General features: G+C 41.4%; 2 protein-coding genes across 2 annotated transcripts; both read right to left on the minus strand.

Moving 5' to 3' along the window:
* Positions 1-333: 333 nt before the first annotated feature.
* LOC146450992 (fatty acid synthase-like) lies at positions 334-23,822 on the minus strand. Its single transcript, XM_085099820.1, has 14 exons — positions 23,014-23,822; positions 20,825-21,180; positions 12,342-12,927; positions 11,795-11,902; positions 10,123-11,343; positions 9,287-9,514; positions 7,741-8,755; positions 5,419-5,782; positions 4,026-4,313; positions 3,176-3,443; positions 2,667-2,945; positions 1,915-2,375; positions 1,075-1,324; positions 334-641 (listed from the first exon to the last, which is right to left on the minus strand). The coding sequence occupies exons 1-14, from the start codon at positions 23,804-23,806 to the stop codon at positions 433-435; spliced, it is 6,426 nt and encodes a 2,141-aa protein (XP_084955946.1). The 5' UTR covers positions 23,807-23,822; the 3' UTR covers positions 334-432.
* Positions 14,719-20,410, minus strand: LOC146450993 (uncharacterized). The gene is made up of 6 exons (XM_085099720.1): positions 20,252-20,410; positions 20,050-20,119; positions 19,762-19,798; positions 19,278-19,324; positions 18,809-18,905; positions 14,719-18,257 (listed from the first exon to the last, which is right to left on the minus strand). The coding sequence occupies exons 1-6, from the start codon at positions 20,388-20,390 to the stop codon at positions 15,585-15,587; spliced, it is 3,063 nt and encodes a 1,020-aa protein (XP_084955846.1). The 5' UTR covers positions 20,391-20,410; the 3' UTR covers positions 14,719-15,584.
* Positions 23,823-24,102: the final 280 nt, after the last annotated feature.

Genomic DNA, 24,102 nt, shown 5'->3' on the forward strand with positions numbered 1-24,102 from the left:
ATGGTTTTAAAATTACGCTTTTTAGCGAATCCCCAATAACATTCCAAATATTAACAATAAAATAATCAAAAACAGCACCAATGTACAATACCCTGCAGAATAACAAATTCTTTTAATACTTTGTGAAACTTATCTTACTTAATAGTTGAGTGTGTGAATTTAAATTGTCAAAATTTAGCCAAAACGGTTTTTAAAAATGCTAAAATCTAAAGAAATCCGTTTTCTGGGCTTCTATCAAGGAACTCAGATTTTGGACTGTTACATTTCCAACACTTATTCAGAAGATAATGATTCGACTCCACGGGGATGTGATAGTGTACTGTAGACCGAAGACTGGACACGAGAGACTGCTGGCGACGGTGCGTAAAGGTTCAACGGAATAATGAATAATAAACAAAGGCTTCTGGTTATTCTTGACTTCATTCAGAGGAACTAAACATTGCTTTCCAATCTCTGGGAGAAGATTTCGAGTTTCGCGCCATCAGCATTCTTGCCTTTCTCAGCGTCCGTTGGAGCTCCACCAGCCGTCAGTTCTCGCATTTTGTTGACAGTAAGCAGGTGAACATCTTTCATGCTCATCTGAATGTCAAAATCGCGCTCTAGGGTTTGGCGGACCTCGATCCCCATCAGAGAATCCAAGCCTGAGGAGAAGGGAATTCAGCGTTAGGTTATATTTCTCTACGGAAACGATAATATCAGCGGGTGTGATCACAAGGCAAATTCTTTTAACATCTGAAAAATTCTTTGTCCGTGGCCAAGTTGCAAACGACGTCATTTTGTAATCAGCTTTCGCAAATAGCAAAACTAGCGAGTTCATTCTCTAGTACATCCGTTAAAAAATTGGTATTCACTACATTTTTTCGTCAACCAGGAATACCCCTCTGGAGAAGATGCAACTAGTCAACACACATTGAAAACTTGACAAATTAAAAAATCAGTTGAAAATGCTCAATGCCAGCGAGATACAAAATCAATGGTTGGGGCCAACAGAGTTTTTCTCTTGATGATCAACATTTCAACAGCGGCAACTCTAATTTGCTAATCATTTTATTACAGTACAGTTTTGAAACTAACCAAGGCCTGCTAGCGTTGTGTCCGGGTTTAAAGTAGAAACATCCCTCACTCCAAGAATATGCGCAACAGCTCCCACCAAGTCAGACCCAGATCCCTTGTCACCTTTACTTGTGATCTTCGGTGCGAGCACATAAGACGACATCACTGGGTGCGCCTGCGATAAGAATCTGTCCAGCACCGCCAAACAGCTGCTAATGCGCTGTGGAAGCGTGCCACCAACGACTGTTTCATTTGAGCCCCCCATTGTGTCCTGAAGCAAAACAAGGAATCTATTAATATCCACTCAAGACATTTTCTTTCTCCAGTCATAAGGGAGCCCAAAGTAAGGCAAGCCAGCCTGAAATAAATTTTAACTCCAGCTTGGTTTGGAGTTGAATCAGACAATTTTTAGCAGGTTTGCGTTGAATCAGACAACTTGCATGAAAACTTGTACGAATCTCTAGTAACTGGTCAGAATTACTAATCCCGATGCGAATAGTTGGTTATAAATTACGAGGGATTAAACTGTATTCAAAAGCAAACTGTTGTCCGTGAAGGTCTAGGTATTAGTGTGGCTCTCCTAACGTGGAGTCTTGATAGCCGTCATTTCCCTTTTTCCAACCAAAATTTGAGAAGTAAAGTATCTCAATGTACCACTTCAACGCCACAGAACCCCCAGCTGATTACACGCCCCATGCTTATCAGACTAACAACACTCCACATTCAACCCACTTATAGGAATACGAACCTATCACACTTGGCATACACAGATATGGGTAGAAGGGCAAAACGCCCCTAAAACTCAAACCTATTTAGGGGGAGGAGTAGGGAGGGGAGTATTCAAACTCGAAGATGTGGTACCTGAATAAGACCAACATCTCCAATAGCACCCCACTGCACAGCCACGCCAGGCAGGCCGCTCTTCACACGATCCTCGCAGATTCTCTCCATAGCAGAGTTGGCAAAACAGTAGTTGGCCTGACCTGCATTACCGCGGCCACTAAACACGGACGAAAACGTCACAAACCAGTGAAGATCCTTTGCTACATCCGCCTGTCTGGTCAACTTGTCAAGATATATCGTCCCATGGTACTTAGGTTTGCTGACGGCATCAAAAGCTTCGATCGTTTGATTCTCGAACATACCATCCTTCAGGACCACGGCCAGGTGGAAGATTCCTCCCAAGGGGCCAAGCTCACGAGCCTTCTTCACTACACACGCCGCGCCTTCTTTTGTGCCCACGTCATCTGTTAGTGCCAAGACTTTCACACTCATTTCCTGCCAGAACTTGACGCGACGAGCCTGGTAACCAGTGCGGATACCTGCAATAAAGCACGTTATTTTAATCATTCAAGAATGATCCACCGTGATTCGAGATTGTGCCACAAAAACAGTCTAATCAAAGCCAAATGGGATTTCTTGTAGGAAACATTTTGCAGATGTCCATTTAAAAGTAAACTTCTTTTTCGATTTTCTTTTTCACTTATAACTGACACATTTGAGTTTTCCAACGAAATTCGTGAATTAGTTACACATTAATCAGCCTCATCATTGCAGATAAAACAGGTCACGTACAGGAGTAATTAATTATGAACGTTATACTTTTATCTTACCTCTACGACTTGTTAGAACCAGATGACGAGCACCTCTCTCCACCAACCAATCGGCTAGTTCCAGGCCAAACCCGCCCAGGCCTCCAGTCACCACATAACTCTTGCGAGGATCACACATGCTACGAGCATGCGCCACAAGTTTGACCACTGACTTGGTCTCATCCTCCGGCCTGACTTGAATCACTACTTTGCCAATGTGTTTGCCTTGGGCCATGAAACGGAACGCAGGCTCGATTTCATCACGGTCAAATACTGTGGTTTTCAAAGGTCGCACAACTCCTGTTAAGAAAACAACAAGAATAATCAATCAAATGCACTGTGCAGTCAGCCTATTCCAAGTTCCATAGTCTCTTTTTAAAAGATCAAAACGTTTAACATGAAAATTATTTGAACTTGCTTGTGAATGAAAACTTGCTCCGCTGAAAACTGATGCAAATTAGTCTCACTTTCAAAATAAAGTCAAGGCAATACGGAATGACCTAATTGACAAGAGAGCGTGTTCTGTTTACCTGACTTTATTCCATCAGTGAGGAGTTCAGAAACCTGCAGCCATTCTGGGTTGTCCTCTTCAAAGATGGCATCCAACAAGATTCCATGAAAAGACACATTCTTTAAAAACAAAGCCATCCCTAGAGGGCTGTTGTTCGACAAATCGTATTTTCCAATCTCTAGGAAGCGGCCATGACGAGCCAAGCACCGCAGACTAGCTTGCAACTTCTCCTCAGCAAGGGAGTTGAGCACCACGTGGACACCACGCCCATTCGAACGATGCATTACCTGGAAAAATCAAAGGGATTGAAGATACTTTTACCCTGACTGATCATATATAATCTTTATTTAAACACGATGGTTTTCAAAGCTGTAAGCTTGTGGGGTCGTCTGTATAAGCCTAAACTAACCTCATCTACGTTACTTTAGAATATTTCGGGTATAGCAAATACAATGGTTGACAAAATTCCGTTGTCTGTAACGTGTGGTAGATGCAGACGTACAGTCAAACTTGAAATCTTTAAAATAATTCACAGCGTTAACCCGCTTTCTGGCATCGTTAAAGTTCGGGGACGCTGCTGCCTCCTTGTCGTTGTAATTAACAAAATTCCATAAAGACGAGCCTCTTTACGAGAGAGAATCTTTCATATATCTTGACTCGCACCCTGGTACAAGGAGACAGTTCTGCTCCCGAGTGAAGTAAGTGTTGACGCGGTTCTGATCACATGGTTTATCACTTTTCCTATGACCCAAAGCAGTTACTGTCAATCCTGTCCCTCACCAGTTTTGCCTAGTTCACTGGATTACACATCACTCCTCCTTCAACTAACTATGTTATTGTATTGAAAACGGTCTCCAACTATCGCTTACCATTTGTTCAAATGACAAGTCCCTCGAGTTGCCAATGTTCTCTAGTTTCAGATCAGGAAAGGTGGATATCAGATAGTCTCTCTTTTCCTTTGTTCCTACAGTCGTGAACACCTTACAGCCCATCTTGAGACAGATGGAGATGGCTGCCTGACCAACACCACCTGAACCAGAGTGGATCAGTACGGACTCTCCAGCTCTAGGGTTGGCACGGACAATCAGGGCATAGTATGCTGTGGAGTAAACCACTGGGACGGAGGCTGCCTGCATAAGGCTCCAGTCTTTGGGTACCTAGAAACATGACAGGGTAATGTTGTCACCGAGTACAGTCGAAGCTCCGCTAACGGACACCTCCCGTAGGTGGACACCTCTCGTAAGCGGACACTTGATCATGTTCTCAGCTACATACAAACACTTCATTTAAACCTCCTGTAAGTGGACACCTCTCTTAAGCGGACACTTTTTCTGGCCCCAAGGGTGTCTGTTTACGGGAGGCTAGACTGTACTTGGAACATAAACTCCAACGAATACAGTAAACTTTGCATCGATTTGTAGAGAACTAACTACCCAGGTGGGTTACTCGGGTATAAACGTGACGGGGAGGTCCGACGGAGCCTCATATTTTGCACCCAAAAAAATAAATGGACCTTATATTGTGCACCCAAAAAAATACAAGACTGGACATTTTAGACCCAAAAAAATACATGACTTTTATACACTAAAAATGCAATTTTAAGAACAGTGTACATACTGCCTTTCTGCTGAAATTCGGCACTCCGGTTACATGCAGATTATTCTAATCATGCTTTTGGATCTTGCGGGAACTTTGGCTTGAATTGCGTAAGAACTATTAGCCTGGCGGAAATTCGAACCCAAAAAAATACACGCAGATTTTTCAAACCCCCAAAAATACACGGTTAAATCTTCAACCCAAAAAAATACAGGAGTTGAAAATTTTAGACCCCCCCAAAAAATACGTCGGACCCCCCCGACACGTTTATACCCGAGTAACCCACCTGGGACTAACTATCAAAAGCAATAATTCATTTTAGCTGGATACTTTACGCGTGGTAATTTACTCATCCTAAACAGTTTTTTACTCTCATATATTGATTTTTCCAATAGCAATCAAAATACAGCTGTCGTAGGACTCCACTCGACAAAGACAACTACAATGTAAACAAGACTCAACTCTAAACGATGCTAATTTTGCCAAAATGACAGGAAGTATCTTTTTGAAGTAAAACAAGCAACCTCAAGTTTTCTGATTTAATTTTCGGCTATTGTGAAAGATGCCGTAACATATCTAGTCATTGCATGTGAAAGGGATTTAATTTCCCCACCCCCCCTCCCCATTCCCACCAACTAGTTCATCATACACAAGTGTTCAAGTTACCTTCCATGTGAACCTCTGATCAGCCATAACAGTGGTGGCCAGAGCCTGGGCAGGAAGCAATCCCATGATCCTCTCACCCTTCTGATTCTTCCCAGAAAATTCCATTCCCAGAATGCAGTCCTGCTGTGCTAGGTCTCCTGGGAGCGCATCTGGAGGCAGTTTGCCTGTAGCAAGCATGATGTCACGGAAGTTGAGTGAAGTGTAATTGACTGTGCATAGCTCTGTGGTGCCATGTTTTCCTGGTGAATATTTCAGATGAGATGCAATCCAACGCAATGACGAGAGATCGCCACGCGTCAAGACATTCACATATGCATGTTCGGTTTCCTCATTGGCACTTGAGGAGTCTTCCGTTAAAACATGTCTGAAAATATGACACAGGATAATAAGCGAGGAGCAAAAAAAAATTAATGAGGTTGTTTTCCCTTGTTAAACAATTTTCTCCGAAACTGGTCTGTGCACAATTAGCCGATGATAGTAATTATTTCTAATTTTGGAGTTTTGTATGGACTAACTTTCCCTGGAGTACCCCGAGGTTGTCTCCTAAAGTAGATTGCACTTATGTCTCAAGTCATTAGCCCGCGTGCACGCAGGCTGCAAATCATGGTCGCAAAATGAACAAAAGGCAGTCTATGACTGCATGTGGCTATTGCTTTATTTTTGTAGAATATTGAAATAAAAAAGCAATGTTGTATAAAATTCAGAGAGGTAAATGAACAGCTCTAGTCAGAACAAAAATTGTGCAGCGTAATTTGATCGTGTTGTCATATGGGCAGATCTGGTATGCGCTTGAGGATTTCGGTTTGTAGATCCATATGGTTTGGCTCTCCCATGGGGTACGTAAGATCGCATGGTGGAGAAATTCCGTGAATCAAGACACAGATAAACAGACAATAAGCTTTCTTAATTGAAAAATTTATTAAGACAGACCTGTGTTCACGCCTGAAAAGCAAATTTGTTTAATTTTTGCCTCGAGTAAAGCTCTGTGAAGAGGCGACCGATCCAAGCGAACTGCAAGTCACTTAAACACAATTTCTTGTTTTTCGAAATTTCGCCAAAGCTATTTGAAATAATAATAATAATAATAATAATAATAATAATAATAATAATAATAATAATAATAATAATAATAATAATAATAATTTTAATTCTTATATTGTGCGCTTTCCATAAAATGATCAAGCGCGCATCACGTGATTTCTATCTATAATAACTACAGAGTATCTAAATAATAATTATTGAAAATATACCATAATAGAAATCGAAATGTACAATGCGTGTCAAGGTACTAATAATCATTGCAATAAAAATTAAAAGTTCAATCAATAAAAGCTTCTTTAAAGAGGTGCGTTTTCAGATGGCACTTAAAAGTCCGTAGATCTGTAATAGAACGAATCTCACGCGGTAATACATTCCAAAGTGCCGGAGCTGCGACCTGGAATGATCTGTCTCCTAATGTAACCCTACTTCTATAAGTTGGCTTTGCAAGCAACAAACTATCCGAGGAGAATCTTAAATTAAAATTTCCTGGTCTTTTAATCGACACAAGGTCTCTTAAATACGTTGACACGATTCCATGGATGGCCTTAAAAACAAAGAGTAAATATGAGAAATCGATTAACATAAAGCACGGTAAAATTCACATTCAAACCAGTGGTATTTTGTAAAGTGGATTTCCAGGATCACACAAAAACTCCAAGAACGTCTAAAGCTCATATGATGATTTGCAGATCTTGTTTCCGATCGCAAATGTTTCGCCTTGACACAATCTCGAACAGGCATTTCTCCACTATCAACTCATTGATTTCCTCTTTTTAAGCAGCCGAGTGTTCCTTAAAAGTTGTTCTTTTGTTTTACAGTATTGAAAACCTGCGTTTTTGTCCCGAGAACCACAAACTGTCACCATGAAAATTCACGTATGAGAGACGCAGCAGCCATTTTGAATTGAAAAACAAGGATCTACGAATAAAGCCGACTGAGATCTCGTCAACCTGTCGTGGTGAACTCGACCCAACTTCGGGTAAATTCTGCAATTCCGAAAGCGTCCGATTTACGGACTTACGCATAACACGGTAGCATAGTGGCTACTGACCTTCCCAGAAGGCACTGTAGCCACAAAAATAGAATCTCGGAGACGAGTATGCTAAGGTGGCCATGTTTCTTTAAATTTTGAAATATTGCTCTCGTAATGCCTTTTAAGGAGAAAAGCATCACTTGCTGCAGAAAGATTTTGCACAGGAAGAATATTTACTTCTACAGTTGTAGAGTAAAATGCCAAATAAGCTTGATACCTTGGCAAGTAAACAAATTGAAATTACTCACCTGTAAGATCCATATTTGCCATCTTTGAACACATTCATGACCAAGTCTAACTTCTTCAGTGAATCAAACTGCTTCATCACTTTGTCCTTTTGCTCAGGGCTGGCCAGAAGACACCGAATCCTCTCCCCACCCATCTCCTGTCGAAGACAGTTCGTCATACCAACAATTCCTGTGGGGGATGAAGTGAAAGAACAAAGCCAGATTGGCGACTTGTCATCTGAGGCAAGAACAGTTTGAAGTTGTGGCACAAACCCAAATGATTCATCCACATCAATAAAGACTGGCTTTTCTTCTGCATTGTTGGTGAGCCTGCAAAGAAGTAGACTTGACACAGAGCCAACCTTTTTGAGTGAAACAACACTGAGTCCACAAGCTTCTAGACACTTCACCCAATGCTCATCAGTCAGGAAATACTTCTGTTCTCCACCGGTGGTGAAGCCATTCTTCCCAAAGATTGCCCTTGCAGACTCTACGCTAGCTATTACCTCGTGCAAGAGGACAAATCCTTTAGGGTTGAGAGCTGACTTGATGTTCTCCAGGGCGCTTGGAAGATCTGATGTCATGTGGATGAGATTTGAGGCGATAACAAGGTCACTTTTGTTTACGCCACCTGGAGGCTTCTTAGAAACGTCCCAAATGGCGACCTCAATGCTGTCATCAGGGGAACCTTCTGTGATCATAGCCAAAAGATCCCCAGTTTGGTCAGTAGCTGTGTACTTCAGCTGCATCGTTAGGTGGAGATTAATGAGAGGCACAGCGCGCGAGAACACTTTTCCTTCAGCAGCACCCACTTCACAGATTTTCAAGCTGGTACCAGTTTTGTTTTCCATAACTGTGTCCAGGAGCATCTTCAACTGAGGGCCGTCTTGAACGGCATTGAAGAAGTTCTCTTTATTCAAACCATCTTGAGTTGACTGTTCGCGGGTTGGTTCATCAACATATGGAACAAATGTGAACTTCTCAAGGACAGGAACTTGGCCATCCTGTTTTCTTGGTGCCACTGTGGCATGAAGTCCTGAGAATTAAGAATTGTGAGGTTAGATACAGAATCATGTATACTCTCAAGGCTGCTGCCTAAGAGGAGTCCGGTAGCCTTGGGTGCCCAATAAATTGCTCTGGGCGTCTAACGTTTATGCAGCAGCATCTAACACTTTATACGTTGGGCTCCAATTGTCCTGGATTTTGGCGACTGCTTAAAATTTTTCTTTGACAACAGCCTTGACTCTAGATGCCAATTTGGGGACCAGTAGGCCTTGTTTGCATTATTCTATAAAAATGCCATACAAGAAGATTGTTTGGTCTTACAAGTTCTATACAATTCTTCTGCAAGCTGAAGATAAGGAGAGAGAAAATCCTTTAATTAACTAGGGAATGTCAACAACTTCACAAAAAATGAAATAAGTGTATGGAATCATGTAACTTTAAAACTGAAAGTTTCAATTACTGATGTAGAACTGCTGCATTAAACACGTGCATGGATGACACAAATACGAAACTAACCAATGTAAAAGACATAAATGGTGTGACATTAATCTTAAAGGTTTACCTCGAAGTTCTACACCTCCTGCTACAACCATGTCCATCTCGGGATCAACCTTCACATTACATGATCCACCCTTTACAGTCTCCAGGTGGATGGAAGGATCAATGCGCAATGAACGTACTCTAGTAGGCAGCCTCAGATCCCTTCCAGGAAGCCTCAAGACCGACAGCTGAAGCATGGTGTCCAGGAAGGACACCCATTCACCGATCCACTTAAGTTCACCTTTGGTCCCTATGAATCAAAGCAAGCAAGATTAACCATTCAGTTACTAAAGAAACTAAGGTATTCAAAATTCCGTGTCTGAAGCCCTGTCAAGGAGAACATTCCTGTAGTACTTTTAGTCCTCTTTAAGTTGTAATGTTGTTGCAATCTTTAGGACTTTTGGGAGCAAGGTTTGAGGAAAGAAGGAAATTTCTTTTTCTTGGGGCGTGAACCCTATGTTGTTACATCTGATAGATCAACTTCAAAGTGACCTTGTTGGAAACAAATATTAACATTGCAAATTTTAATAACTTGATCTTTAGGACTTTTGGGAGCAAGCTTTAAGGCAAGAAGTAAATTTCTTTTTCTTGGAGTACGAACCCTATGTTGATAAATCTCATAGATCAACTTCGAAGTGACCTTCTTGGAGACAAATATTAACATTGGAAATTTTAACAACTTGAAATTTTTGATTTTAAAAAACGAAAGGAGCTTTATAAAAAGAATCTGGGAGTAAATGACCTAAAAATTATTGACAACAAAAGACTTTAGAGTGGATTACTAGAAGAGGTCAGATAAAACCAGAGAAATAAGTTTTCCCTTCTTTGCCGACAGAAAAGATTAGGCAACAGACATACCTGAGCAGTTTGCCCTCAGGACTCCTTGGAAGGTGGGTCCATAGTCGTAGCCTCGTAGCCTCAGCTCTTTGTAGATACAATCTGCTGTCAGATGAACCTCTTCTTCAACTGGTGCAGCATCCTTGAAGTCTTTGCTCAACACTGGTAATTCCGGAATGAACATCTTTCCAGACACTGCCAAGCTTTCTCCCTTTGACACATCAAACTTGTTTGATGCTGGCATTAGGTGTACTGTCAGGGTGACTGAGCCAGTTTTGGGTAGAATGGTAGCCCTGTGGATGGTTACATCTTCAAATGCAACAGGTGTATGCTCTAGCAGAAGTCCTGCAGACTTGGCAAGAGTCTTCCATGCCAACACCAAATACCCAGTGGCTGGGAAAAGAACACGGCCATCGATACAGTGTCCTTCAAGGTAATTATCAGCGGAAGATGGCGACATGTCGATCTCAAAGTTGCAAGCTGTTGCTGTTCCACCACTGCTGCTAAACTGGAAATCAGCGGATGTTGGTACATCCCATTCCTGGGAGTGATCCCAACCCATATGTGGAGAAATGCAAGGTGTCGATAGATGAACAGGGAATGTTGCCTTTGTTGTGGTGATTAGTGTGGGATCAAAGTTGATTCCACTGGAATATAGTTTGCCAAGGCAAGTCAGAAAGAACTCCAGGTTGTTTGGATGCTTTCTCTTCATCAAAGGGATGTTGATGATCTGTGTGTTGAGTGACCGCTTGAGAATGGCTTGAAGAAGGCAGTGAGGAGCAATTTCAATCACAACAGCATCAGCAGGAACCTTTGCAAGAGCTTCTTGAAACAGGACAGGGCTGACCAAGTTGTTTACGTGATAATCCGCAGACGAGTATTTCGCCAGTTCAGTGTCCCACTTCTCCTCAGGAATGGAGGTACTGATCCACCGTGCTGATCTCTTTTTGGGAACAATGAATTTCACCAGCGATTCTTTAAGTGATGGCGCAACAAGAGCCATGTACTTGGAATGGAATGCAACCCCTGAAGTGTTGACTTCCTTTGCAAAGATTTCTTCGTCCTTCAATTGTTGTACAAACTTGTTCACGGCATCAGCATCACCAGAGATGGTGACAGTGTCCTGGGCATTGTGGCACGCTGGTCGCACACCTTCAGGGCACCTCTTCTTAGCTTCTTCCCAAGTTAATCCCACTGCAGCCATGGCTCCAGGAGGAAGTTTGGCTCCCTGGACACAACGACCTAAAAATAAAGCAAATGTTATATTTCAATTTACAGAACAAGATTCCCAGCAAGAAGGTATATGATCATTAATCAAATTCAGTGAAAATTCTACATCGCTGAATTGTTGAACGCGTTGCATTTGATGTAGGAGGAACGTACTCCTTATACGGATTGGAGTTGAGATTGTATGGGACAACATTGATTCAGTGAATGGATGGATCTTTTTCAGGGGCAGATTACATCACAAAGGAGAGACAGCCTGGGATCGAGATCATCACATGCACTCCCTAATCTTTGATTATCACCAGTAAAAGTAATTTCTTCATTCCCCATGAGCATTTCTAGTAATTTAACAAAGTTGTTGTGTTCCAGTTGAGAAGTAATGTATGAAATGATTACTAAATTAGTAATAATTGTGAACATATTTAGTAACATTGACATATACTAATAGTGTTTTCATGGACCTCACCTCTCCAGTAGGCAGCCAAGATGACTTCCTTAGCAGTAAAACTGCCATCAGCATATGCACAACCAAGCTCTCCAACACTGTGACCTACTATTCCATCAGGAGTTATTCCTAAAAACAAAATGACAACACGACTCAGCAATAATGGTAACTGCAGTAACTGAACTTCTCAAATCATTTATAATTCATCAATCTAACAACAATGAATAGGCCTGTCTTAAGCTTGTCGCGTGCGACAAAGTCATACCGTGTAAATCAACCTTTAGGCATCAATGTTCAACTTTTTTTCTAGCTGTTGGATATCTTGATGAAACACACTCTCTCACCAATGTTGACTTAGCAAGTATGGCACCATAAGCTATTTAACCTTAATTTTTAGTTCTAATAGTCAAGGTAAAGAGGGACTTGCTACATTGAACAACACTGAAGCAGCTCGAAATGTTTTGCTGTAGTGTAACAGGTTACATTACAACATTTGGTATCAATAAATCTATTTATCATAGTATCATGGATTTTCAAGCTAGTAAAAAAATGAACAAAGAACACTTACCCAAAAATTTCAAGCAGTCCACTAATGCAACCTGAATAGATGCCAACCCAACAAAAGAGTTGATGGTATTGCTATAGGTGTTTGCATCACTCTCCATTATAATCTTGACCAGGTCAAATCCAAACTCCTTTAGAATCTCAGCTGTCCTGTATATTGAATCACGGAATGTTGGAATCTGCATCAGCTTTTCTCCCATGCCAGACCACTGTGTACCCATACCGGAGAATACAAACCACACGGGACGTGGGTTCGACTGCACCTTGGCAACCTCCTCAATGATTTTTCCACTGCCGACGATAGCATAACCTCTGTGTGGAAAGCTGTCGAGGGGCGTTGTTGAAATTTCTGTCAACAGGGACAACAGATCTTTACTTTCAATATTTTCCCTTGCAAATTGCAGAACTTTCTTGACACCTTCTTCTGTTCGTCCTGATGCAGGGACCACAATTGGCAGGGCAGGTTTCATGGGTGCTGCAGGTGATGGCACGTCTGGAGACCTCAGGATCACATGCACGTTGGATCCACCAAATCCAAATGAGTTGATACCAACAAGACCACCTTTCCATGGTAACGGTTCTGATACAACCTGTAGAATGCAGATTTCAATATGCATAAGAAAAGGACAATTTTCTACCGAGTGTGTAATGTTTTATCCATTTTTTACACCCATTTTGAAATCACACTTGTGATTTCATGTGATTTCAAATCAAACTCGTGCTGTGTGCTTGTTCGATTTTGAAATCACCCGTATGATTTCAGACCAAATTGCACTCCACTCAATTCAATTACCATTATTTACTTGTCCTCTCAGACTCCAACTCTGAATCATGTGATATGGGTCTTGATTTTAAGTAGTTCTAGTGTGATCATTCAAATGGAAGTTGTTGAGTTAACTTTTTTTATGTACTGCTTTTTAAAGTACAGATTTGGGAACAGTTGTTGCAGTTGTTGTTGTCAAATGGAGGTTATTGAGTGAACTTTTTTTACGTGCTACGTTTTCACATACAAATTTGGGAACAGTTATTGATTAACTTTATTCATGGTATATAAAAGATTAACCCTTTAACCTTAGGAATGGAAATTATCCTGCCTTCATTCCTCTCATGGGATTGACAAAAACTGAACATAATGGCACAAGGTGACCCTATTCAAACTCTGAAGTCGGCTGTGTATAAAAGTGGGACGGGGACAAGGGGACGGGGACATTGGGACGCGTGTGTGGGGACTTGGGACTTGGGGACGCGAGGGGAGGGACGTGGGGACATCTGGTATGGGACGCGGGACGTATGGGACGCGGGGACGCGGGGACGTGTGGGACGGGGACGCGGGGACGTCGAATGTAGGGGACGCGGGAGGTAAAGTCGGAGGTAAACGCGATATCTCTTTCTTCGTGAAACTGTGTTATTTAACCACATCGGACACCTTATGATGTTTACACAAAATATTTCTTCATATAGGAGTAGGCGCACTGACTATCTTGATTAGGGTTAAGCACTGTTAGCAAGCATTTACTGTTAGATTTGCCACTAAAAATATGTCAAACAAAATAGAATATTGTTTCAATAGTTGAATCCCCCGTGGTTTAGAGGCACATGCAATAGATTTCGGAGCTAGCACTCCGGGGTTGGAAGTTCGCTTATGCCACAAGTAATCTAGTTTCCTTTTTTATTTATTTGGAATCGAAAATAAATTTTGGCGACCGCTACCCACCCTACCCTGCTTAAGGCTCCAATTTTCTATCAGCAAGAAGACCAGGACAGCGGTTTCACTTTCTTCAATGCAGGGGGTCTTGGCCGAGTCTTCGTTTCGTAAACAGGCATGGAGGATCGAGGATTTCCACGGTAAGTTTCTACTGCTTTTGCTTTGATCATCACGCAACCCTTGCACATCCCTGACTATAATATACAGAAGTTTTAGGTTCAGAGATGTCTTCGGCTAAACTGAGCGTTATAACGTACGCAGATTTTGGAAAAGATATCTCGATATTTCACCACGTTGTGCATTGGTTTGCTCGATTAAAAGCGGCGTTTAATTCTTTCGCAGAAGGGAAATAACGACATCCAGTTCACTGTTTGGCGAGCGCGATCACTTCTCGCTTTACAACTCACTGCCACTTCTTATTTTAAGGGCCGTAAAGCATTACAGGAGATTCGTACATAACCGACTTGCCATTGGGTGAATGAAAGTGTAACACAGAAGGTGGACGACCTGTGGCAGAAGCCGTGTCAGTCATTGAAATATCCGATAAGCCATGGAAAAAAGCATTTTCATGTCACTATTAATCAAAGCGGGTTTTCTCTAAAAGTATTTAAGGTTTGTCTGAGGAGGCCAGAATGAAAAAAAAAGAGTCAGCGAGTACCACGTTGTGAACGGAAGGCAAAATAAACTCATTATTTTAATTTATGAAAACTTCACTTACATAATAAAGAATGTTTACATATTGACAAAACTGTCTACACCCAGAGGAAATCAATCTAACAAATTGCAAAACTGTTTTTCTGGTTAGCTAAGTCACTTTGCAACGAGACAGTTCAGTCAAATAACATGAACGTGAACAGCATGCTTTAATTTGTAAACACGTAATTCGGCTTATTGACCTTCTAATATTTGGTTGCTTTGTACGTTTATCTGGCCGCAAACTAAACTGCCAAGTAACTCTTTTACAAACATCTTTTCACTTACTTTTGCAATTGTGTAATCTGAAGAGTTGTAACACTGAACTACCGCTGTAATAGCAAAAGGAACTTAGGACACTAGTTGCAATAAAACTGTAACGAGGAATGACTTGGTAACAAGCCATGAAAGGTATCCTCCGACTAGTTTTGCCTCGCGTATCCCTAATTTCATAACAAATTGTAAGCAAATTATTATAATCTTTGTCTCATTTTCAATAACTTGGAATGAGTGCAACCATTGTCGTAGAAATGTAAATAGAATATGAACGACGTTACAACGCTAGTGCTCACTGCATAGTCAACAAAATTTCACTTTATAACTTACAGTTGATGGAGGCCAAAAATCCCCTATTGATTGAGAAGCAACCGCATGGTATGCATCGCACCTAATGCAAACAATTGCTCTGAAACTTGTTAAAAAGGGCAGGTATCGCCTCAAAATGAAAACACAAACCAGTACTTAGTAATAATAGTTTTAAATCTTAACTACATGCTCTGTTTGCTGACGTTCAACGCTTTTACTCGTAAGTAGTGTTTCCGGCATGGAACGTTTTACAGTGTTGTTCATTTATAGTGAAATGTTCAACTGCTGAAAGAGGAAATCTTTATGCTCCTTGTTCAGGCGTTGCTTGACAATGGGATGAATGTCTAATTGTGCTCCGTCAAAGGTAGCGCTACTGATGCTGTTTCCTTTCTGAACGCAAGAAATATTTACATGAAAATAGACAGCCTGTTCCTTTCCAACTCTCAAGATCCCTGTATTTCTATCTTTCCAGGGACGGTGTTCTTTGTGTGTAATGGCGACGTCATGCGGAGGAGGAAAGAGTCCACCATCGGCCTTTCGAGCGAATTTGATTCCACATCCTGTACAAGTTGTCACTCGGGGATGATCAGACAGGAACACAAGAGAATACGAACTGATGTCCTCACGATGCCCTTCGCCTGTCTCTGCTAGACTTTCTTGCAAGACTTCGTGTTCTCCATTTCTTCGAACAATCTTCATTTTCACGGGCTGGCGATTCTGAGATGGAGTTTGCACTCTGTCTACATGTTCAACGATGAAGTTCTCTTTCTCCTTGGTCTTCTTCGCTCTTCTTCGTTGATGTGGCTTTTTACCAGCACTGCCAACATCCAGCCCATAAGTAGACATTTTTGTCACACTTGTCTGTACACCAGTTTTCTTGTGCCATGTTACGAAATCTACGAGTTTGCCCTTGAATTCTGCTGCCGCCAGTGTGTGAGCACAAAGACTGGAATGGTTGTATGCGGGACAGTCATCATCGCAACAGAATTTACCATTTTTGCATTGCCTTATAACATGCGGTTTCGCTGATGTATCCGATGCTACCAATAGAGTATCGTCTTCCCCAAAGCCATGTCTAACTTTATTCATTCGCAAGAGCCTCTGGGCCTTAGAGAATTGATGGGATGAAATGCTTTCTGGGATACCAGAGATGCCGGACTGTGTATGTGATATGGAGAGTGTGGAAAGCGTTTGTGACATGGGACCACTTTCTTTGGCTCTTCTGGTGTACGCTCTTCTGTCCGTAGGATTCATCTTTCTCCACTTTTCTGGGGATATCTTCAGGTGCTTATATTCATCTGAGAGTCTGCATTCCCCCTGGTCAATTATTGCTCCTTCCAGCAACGAATCTTGTTCCTTCACAAGTTCATGGCTCTTTTCAATAAGCGTTACGAGGTTCACACGTTTGTGGTCCGTCTTGAGCTTTAACAGGTGGTTTTCTGCTTCATTGTCGTTTATTGTGTATAGGGAATCCCCAAGTCCCGCCTTTTGTCGCATGGGTTTCAGCATCGATGCGTTGATCGTGTCAGCAACATTTTTGACAAACCAGTCGTAGAATGTGGGAGTTTGGTATGTGATTTCCCATTCTCGAGCATTCCAAACATCCTCCAGCGAGCACAGTTTTGCATAAAAGTCATCCGAATCATCGGAATCCACAATTCCGTGATACGAGATAGCTGCTGCATTATGACCAAATATGTCGTCGAGAAATTCATTTTGGTAACGCCCATTGATGCCTATACTGGAGAGTTTCATTTCAATGTTTTTACGCAGGTGGATAAAACAACGATGATGGTCAGCCACAGGGAACTCTTCATTGAATGCATTTGACAAAGCACGTTCGCCATCAGTGCCGAAGGCTTGAAGAGACACGGTGTTTGGATTGAATCGCTTAACTGATGAGGCTAAATATCGGTACGTTTGTTCCGTTTTGCTCTGATGAACAAGCATGGGACCAAGGAAAACAGGTGATTTACCTGTGGTTACGTTAACAATTTTGCGGCACCTGTAGGTCGTTGGAGTCACGCTAAAATTGCCAAGATTGAATGTTGGATCAATACCAAGAATTGAAAAATCGTCTTCCTGACAACAGTACAGCTCGATATCTTTTAGCTGCCTGTCAGTGGCAAGGAAGGCCATAGGCTCTGGTGCACCAACTACCTCTCTGACATAACCATCTTTAGTTTTGCACTTTTCCATAGCTTCAAGCAAGATATCTCTACTGGAACTAGCTGACGGCATAAAGGATGCCGAAGTAGACGATAATACGTTCTGCACCTGCCTGGAATTTCGCGGCAGATCACTTTTAGAGCGGCAAAACTCCAATCCCCCCTTCTGACGTACAGCTTCGAAAAAGACCTCTCGGGGTTGGCAGCTTCTGGATATTTCTTTCAGCTGTTCGAATGTGCTTGGTTTCGTTCGAACATAAGGCTCTGTGTTGTTTTTTGAATTTCCATGTTCCTTAAGGTTCAAAAGGGTTTCTTCACCTTCAAAGTAATACTGAAGCAATGCCAGTCGGTGCCTTCTCGACTTGCTATCGTACACGAAAGACATCCGCTTCCGATATTGTGCCTCCTTGTCGTGGTGAAGATACTGCTTAACCACCATGATGTAATCAGCGTCTGTTCTTTTCTGCCTTGTCACTCTAACATCCAGGATATGGCCACTTTTGTTTCTCTCAACAGCAATATAGCTTTTCGGGGAGCCAATATGGACCCACTTGCCAAGATCGTCCGCCCGCACATCTTCGGGGTGGGGGAGAGCATCTAAATCTATTACAAACGAAGCATTCTCCATCACCTGAAGGGGGACTTCAGTGCAACATGGTTCTTTCACTCTCAGCAGAATGTCTACACTCTCTTTACTGGAATATGGTGATTGTCTGCTGTTCTCGTAATAAGGAAGGCGGCTGTCGTCTTCGTAATACTTCTTGAATTCCTAAAAAAAAAACATTGTTTCATAAGACATTCTATAAAACAGCACCTTCATGTTTAATTAACCCCATTGCTATTTTGGGATGATTCGTTAATCACCAACTGACGATTCTAAAAGTCGGAAAACTGTTACAGTGGTTGGTCTCGCTACAACTTTGATGGAACAAGGAACGATAAAAATGACTTAAACTGCGTGCGCTAAGAACAATCATGGAACCTCAGTGGCTCATTTGGGTAATATAAACTATGTAGAGTAGCTTGATCTTGAAAATTACTTCCTTAAACAGTCATTTTCATGTATAACGTCGCTTTTGAGGGAAGAAAAAGTACTGTAAAACGGCGTTTTTCTACGGTTGTAGCTTATTTAGAAAATTGTCACTTTAAAATTGAGACCACTGACTGTCATCATAAAAATGTTTGGACTGTAGTTCATGATTATCTCGCGAATGAACTGACTGGAGAACGAACGGTTTGTATATTAGCTGGAGAATCACCCTAAAATGTCAGTACTTATTAGATACCGTATAAGTTATCATTATGTGTCACTCAATGTACCTGCTGACTATCCTCAGAGTCCTCCTCTTCCTCACTCGTGTCGATTATCTCGATTGCTCGCCTTACAAACGCGATTTCCTCCCGCACAACCGTTTTGCTGTATATATAAAAATAATAATAATAAAAGGAAATTAACCAACTCTTGCATCATCCAAAAACGTTCACCACTGGAAAGGGCGCCTTGAAAGAAAAGTGATTTGTGATTTGTCGAAAAGTAACGAAGATATAGCTCCTCGAAGTCGCGAAAATTTTCAGACGTTTGTATGGTGGGGACAAGTTTACAAACGTCTATAAATTTTTGCAACTTTGCCAATGTTACCAATTTGAAGGCGCTCTGTCCAGTGGTGTCAAAGGAATTTCACTAACTGGTCCATGTCAAATGTTGAAAAAACCGTGGAGGGGTCTATTAGCATCCCCCAAATTTGCATATCCAAGAATTACCAGCTGCTTAATTACTTTTAAAACCTACCTCTTAATTTTCTTAGCATTTGGGGAATTGACAGGGCTGCTATCCGCCTAAATAAAATCAAAGGTTAAAAATTAATACAAAAATCAACATCACCCAAATTTAACCTGGACTGATGTGTAAGATTTTTAATTTGCGTTAATCTTCAATGGTTGTGGAAGGACACGTTGTTAATCCATTACTAGGCAGATCACATGATGAATTTATAGCTGAGATTTTAGCAACCTTTCGTTCCCATGGTAAAGCCTGAGCTGGTCAAACAAGCAAAACATCTCCTTTATTTAAAATGTATTCAAAATTCAGTTGGGGTTTTAAGTCGGACAATAAATCTTCTCTATTACAAAAGGTTGCCCTGGCGTACTAGTTATTATTGATACGAAGAAAATAAAAAAGGGTTGTCGTGACTATAATGTAGCTTGTTTTTGCACTTAATAACGAAACTACTACTGACAGGACAAAAAACCTTTAATATAGTAAAAGAACGTACCGTATCAAAGACTTCATCCTGACTTTGTTTGAAAACACTATAGAGAAAAAATGAAAATAGCAGTGTTAACGAAAACTTGAAATCAGAATTGCTGTGCAACCTCATGACCCTATTTCAATGAAAATATCATGTTACTTTAATCTAGAAACATTAGCAAAGAAGCCAAGTTGGCCGTGAACAGCCACGCAAAGTGACAATGCATTCTTTCTATAAATGTAAAATACTGTAGTAACATTAAGGCTTTTTTATACATGCAAAACAACTGAAAATAATTGTGACGAAGCACACCTTCTACTCCGCTTGCAAACTCTAGCATCTTCTGTATCTTCGTCCGATAAGTAGTTCAAATCTGAACAATCTGGCGACCAAAAATGCAAATCGTTAAACTAAGTATTGCCTATAGTATCCTTCAAGCTCAAAATTTACAAGATTCAAACAAGGATGTGTTAGGATTTTAGTGATAATCGAGACAAACGCAAGATAGCCTTACCTTGGAAATCCTCCATGACGATAAACGTGACGAAGAACCCCCAGCGTTGAATAAAGTGAGACCGCTGTCCAAGTCTCCTTGCTGGAATATTGGGACCATAAGGAGGGTAGGGTGGGTTGTGAAGAAAGAGGTATCGCATTTACCTTCGACTTAAACAATAAACATTAACGTCCCCACGTCCCCCGGGTCCCTATATTTGACGTCCCCGCGTCCCCGTCCCCGTCTCCGTCCCATACGTCCCCGCGTCCCATGCTTGATGTCCCCACGTCCCTCCCCACGCGTCCCCAGGTCCCAAGTCCCCACACACGCGTCCCAATGTCCCCGTCCCCTTGTCCCCGTCCCACTTTTATACACAGCCCTGAAGTCTGCAAATAAAACCCTCTAGTGTTAACACTGAAATCGTAGCTGCTGTTGTAAGGTGTTCTAGAAAAGACAATAACTCCAGAAGTTTGTGTTTGGGCCAAAAAGTGGCTATATAACATCGATGTAGTCCCATTTACGGCAAACATGTATTTGAATAGGCGTAGTTTCACCATGTTAACCAAATTTTCCATGAAGTGAATTTCTCCTCACCTTAAGTCGTCCATCCAACAGAGCAGGTATTTCAGGGTTGGGTGTGTTGAAATGCAGGTTAGGTGGGATCACACCATGCTGCATAGCAAGCAAGACCTTCGTCACTCCACACAGACCCGAGGCAGGCTCAGGATGTCCCATATTGGACTTCACAGAACCAATTAACAACGGTCCCATCTCTGGGGCACGGCCATTGCAGAAAACACTGGTGAGCGAGTTCAGCTCCTCCGGGTCACCAGCTTTTGTTCCTGTTCCATGAGCTTCAACATACGAGACTTCAGTGGGATTAATCTTTGCTTCAGCATACACTTGATCAAGCAGTTGCTTTTGAACTGCACCACTGGGATATGTAACACCTAAAATACAGACACAAAAATAAATCTAATTGTCATAAAAAATGATCAATCCAAATGATGAGCTGTTATTATTATGCAATGTTTGACCAGAAAAGTTCCTTTCATCCCTGCTTGCAATTCAATGCAACAATTTTTGTGGCTACTGCCTTCTGGGAAGGTCAGTAGCCACTATGCTGCCGTGTTGTGCATAAGTCCGTAAATCGGAAGCTTTCGGAATTGCAGAATTTACACGAAGTTGGGTCGAGTTCACCACGACAGGTTGAGAGATCTCAGTCGGCTTAACTCGTAGATCCTTGTTTTTCAATTCAAAATGGCTGCCGCATCTCTCATGCATGAATTTCCGTGGTGGCAGTTTGTGGTTCCTATAATGGAACGAAGACACAGGTTTTCATTACTGTACATCAAAAGAACAACTTCTAAGGAACACTCGGCTGCTTTAAAAGAGGAAATCAATGATTTCATAGTGGAGAAATGCCTGTTCGAGATTGTGTCGAGGCGAAACATGTGCGACCGGAAACGATTTGCAAATCTTCAGATGAGCTGTAGACGTTCTCTGAATGTTTGTGTGCTCCTGGGAATCCATTTTACAAAATACCATAGGTTTGAATGTGAGTTTTACCATGCTTTATGTTAAATTGGTCGATTTGTCATATTTCCAATAGCTTTGGCGAAATTTTCGAAAAACGAGAAATGGTGTTTTAGTGGCTAGCAGTTAGTCGCTTGAGCTTCACTCGAGGCGAAAATTGAACGAATTTGCTTTTCAGGCGTGCACACAGGTCTGTCTGAATAAATTTTGCAATTAAGAAAGCTTATTGTCTATTTATCTGTGTTTCTTGATTCACGGAATTTGTTCACCATGCGATCTCACGTAAACCATGGGAGAGCCAAACCACATCTATTACTGTCCCCTGTATATTTAAGTGTAAACAAACCGAAATCTTTCAGCCCATCCAAATTCGCCCTTATGACGACACGATCAAATAACGCTGCACAAATTTGGCACTGACTAGAGCTGTTCATTTACCCTCTGACTTTTATACAACATTGCTTTTTTTACTGCAATATTCTACAAAAATAAAGCAGTAGCCACATGCAGTCATAGACTGCCTTTTATTTCAAAGCTGTGTCAATGCTGTTTTTCTGTCAAAGGACAAAGCCAACAGAAACAGAAGTTCAATGACCAAATTTTCCAGTTTTCTCCTCCCGCTTCTGAAGTGAGTGCCAATAGAATTGATAGTTGCCTGAATTCATCGCAGTAAAAGTTGCAATCTTGAATTCTTTGTGCTTCCAAATTTTACCAAAAAATACACAATGGAAGTATAACAAATCCAAAAATTAACAGTGGTAAGATCGTGCTTCAGTAAGGTAGTTCATTTGGGTAAGTTCAAGGTTTGAAGATGCTGGCTCAACAAGATGAAATAAAGTCCATCAAGACTTGCTGGTCACCTTGCTGTAACTAGTTGCATTTTTTGCTGGCCACTTATGACAGCCCCAATATAAAATGCCATTACAATCAAATCTCTTTTAAGGGACCAAATTGTGGACAGCTGTCAAATTAAGAAAAAAAAACAACAACAAACAAACAAACAAACAAACAAACAAACAATTAAACAAACAAAAATATTTAAACAGCATACTACTAACACATACACACGCGCACACACACTAAAAAAAACAGGACTTCATGAAGGGTGTTGTGGAATGAAAATGCTTGCTTATGATTTTACATAGTTGGTGATTCATCTCAGTAATCTGTGATCTGATCTCAATTTGTTTTTGACTGTGTTAAGTTCAGTTATAATTAGATCTAGTACAGCAGTAACGTTTCCACACCTTGTGTCTTGTATCCATCCGAGTTTGTCTTGGAGTTGACAACATGAGCATAGATCCTCTTAGCAGCAGACCTCTTTGTCACGTAAATGGCCACACAACCCTCTGAACGGCAATATCCATTACCACTGACATCAAATGACTTGCATGCACCATCAGGGGACAGCATGTTCAACCGTAAAAAGTCTACAGACGTGTTGGGTTTCAATGTCAAATTAACCCCACCTACAATGGCGGCATCACAACTTCCGGACCTGATCGCCTGGACTGCACAATCCATGGCAAGCAGTGATGAAGAACAAGCAGAGTTGATAACAAAGCTTGGTCCTTTAAAATCAAACGTGAACGACACACGATTTGCAAACATGGCAAGACAACAACCAGTCATACCGTATCCAACAATTTCTTCAGTGTTTGCACTGAAGGCCTCTCCAGCCTCAGAACCAGTGGCGCCGACAAAGACACCAGTCCTTGAATTACGAATTTTCTGAGGATCAACACCTGCATCAATGAGAGCTTCATAAGTGATTTCTAGTAAGATTCTTAATTGGGGATCCATTTTGTGGGCTTGCTTAGCATGAACACCAAAGAAGGTTGCGTCAAAGTGCTTAATGTCTTTAAGTTTTCCACTACGTTTAGGTAGGCCATGAAGTCCAGGCGTCCAGCGTCGATCGTCCTCTGTAACCATGTCCTCCTTGTTCATCAGATGAGACCAAAATTCCTCAGCATTATCGGACTCTGGAAGCCTGCAAGCCAGGCCTGCCACTACAATATCGTCAGTAAGTTGTTGGACCATAGTAGATATATTATCTATTCTGTAGGACAAATAAAAATAGCGGTTACAACTTAAACCAAAACAGAATTTAAAGTACACACAGTATCAAATGATTATGTTTGGCTTTGAAAGATCACAAACAGCTGAGAGTCGACAGCATTCACCACCCCTCTTCGGTCACTTCTTCTTTAAAGGGGCACTGTCACAGATATTTTGCTGCATGTTGGTTAAAAGTGCCCAAATATTTGACACAGAACCACTTTTCTAACATGAAATTGCTCTTACAACACAGGGAGAAAACATGAAATGATTTCTGA

Source organism: Pavona decussata, unplaced genomic scaffold, assembly GCF_977016875.1.
Source record: "Pavona decussata unplaced genomic scaffold, jaPavDecu1.1 SCAFFOLD_416, whole genome shotgun sequence".
Classification (NCBI taxonomy): Eukaryota; Metazoa; Cnidaria; class Anthozoa; order Scleractinia; family Agariciidae; genus Pavona; species Pavona decussata.

Bases quoted from the DNA above. Each gene is read 5' to 3' on its own strand.
- LOC146450993 (XM_085099720.1), bottom strand. From the start codon at position 20,390: ATGCGATACCTCTTTCTTCACAACCCACCCTACCCTCCTTATGGTCCC. The intron at 19,799-20,049 runs GTGTGCTTCGTC...TTTTCTCTATAG, and splicing joins GTTTGCAAGCGGAGTAGAAG to TGTTTTCAAACAAAGTCAGG. The intron at 18,906-19,277 runs GTAGGTTTTAAA...TTATATATACAG, and splicing joins AATGCTAAGAAAATTAAGAG to CAAAACGGTTGTGCGGGAGG.
- LOC146450992 (XM_085099820.1), bottom strand. From the start codon at position 23,806: ATGGTCCAACAACTTACTGACGATATTGTAGTGGCAGGCCTGGCTTGC. The intron at 3,444-4,025 runs GTAAGCGATAGT...TGATTTTTCCAG, and splicing joins ACTTGTCATTTGAACAAATG to GTAATGCATCGTTCGAATGG. The intron at 1,325-1,914 runs GTACCACATCTT...GTTTTGCTTCAG, and splicing joins GAGATGTTGGTCTTATTCAG to GACACAATGGGGGGCTCAAA.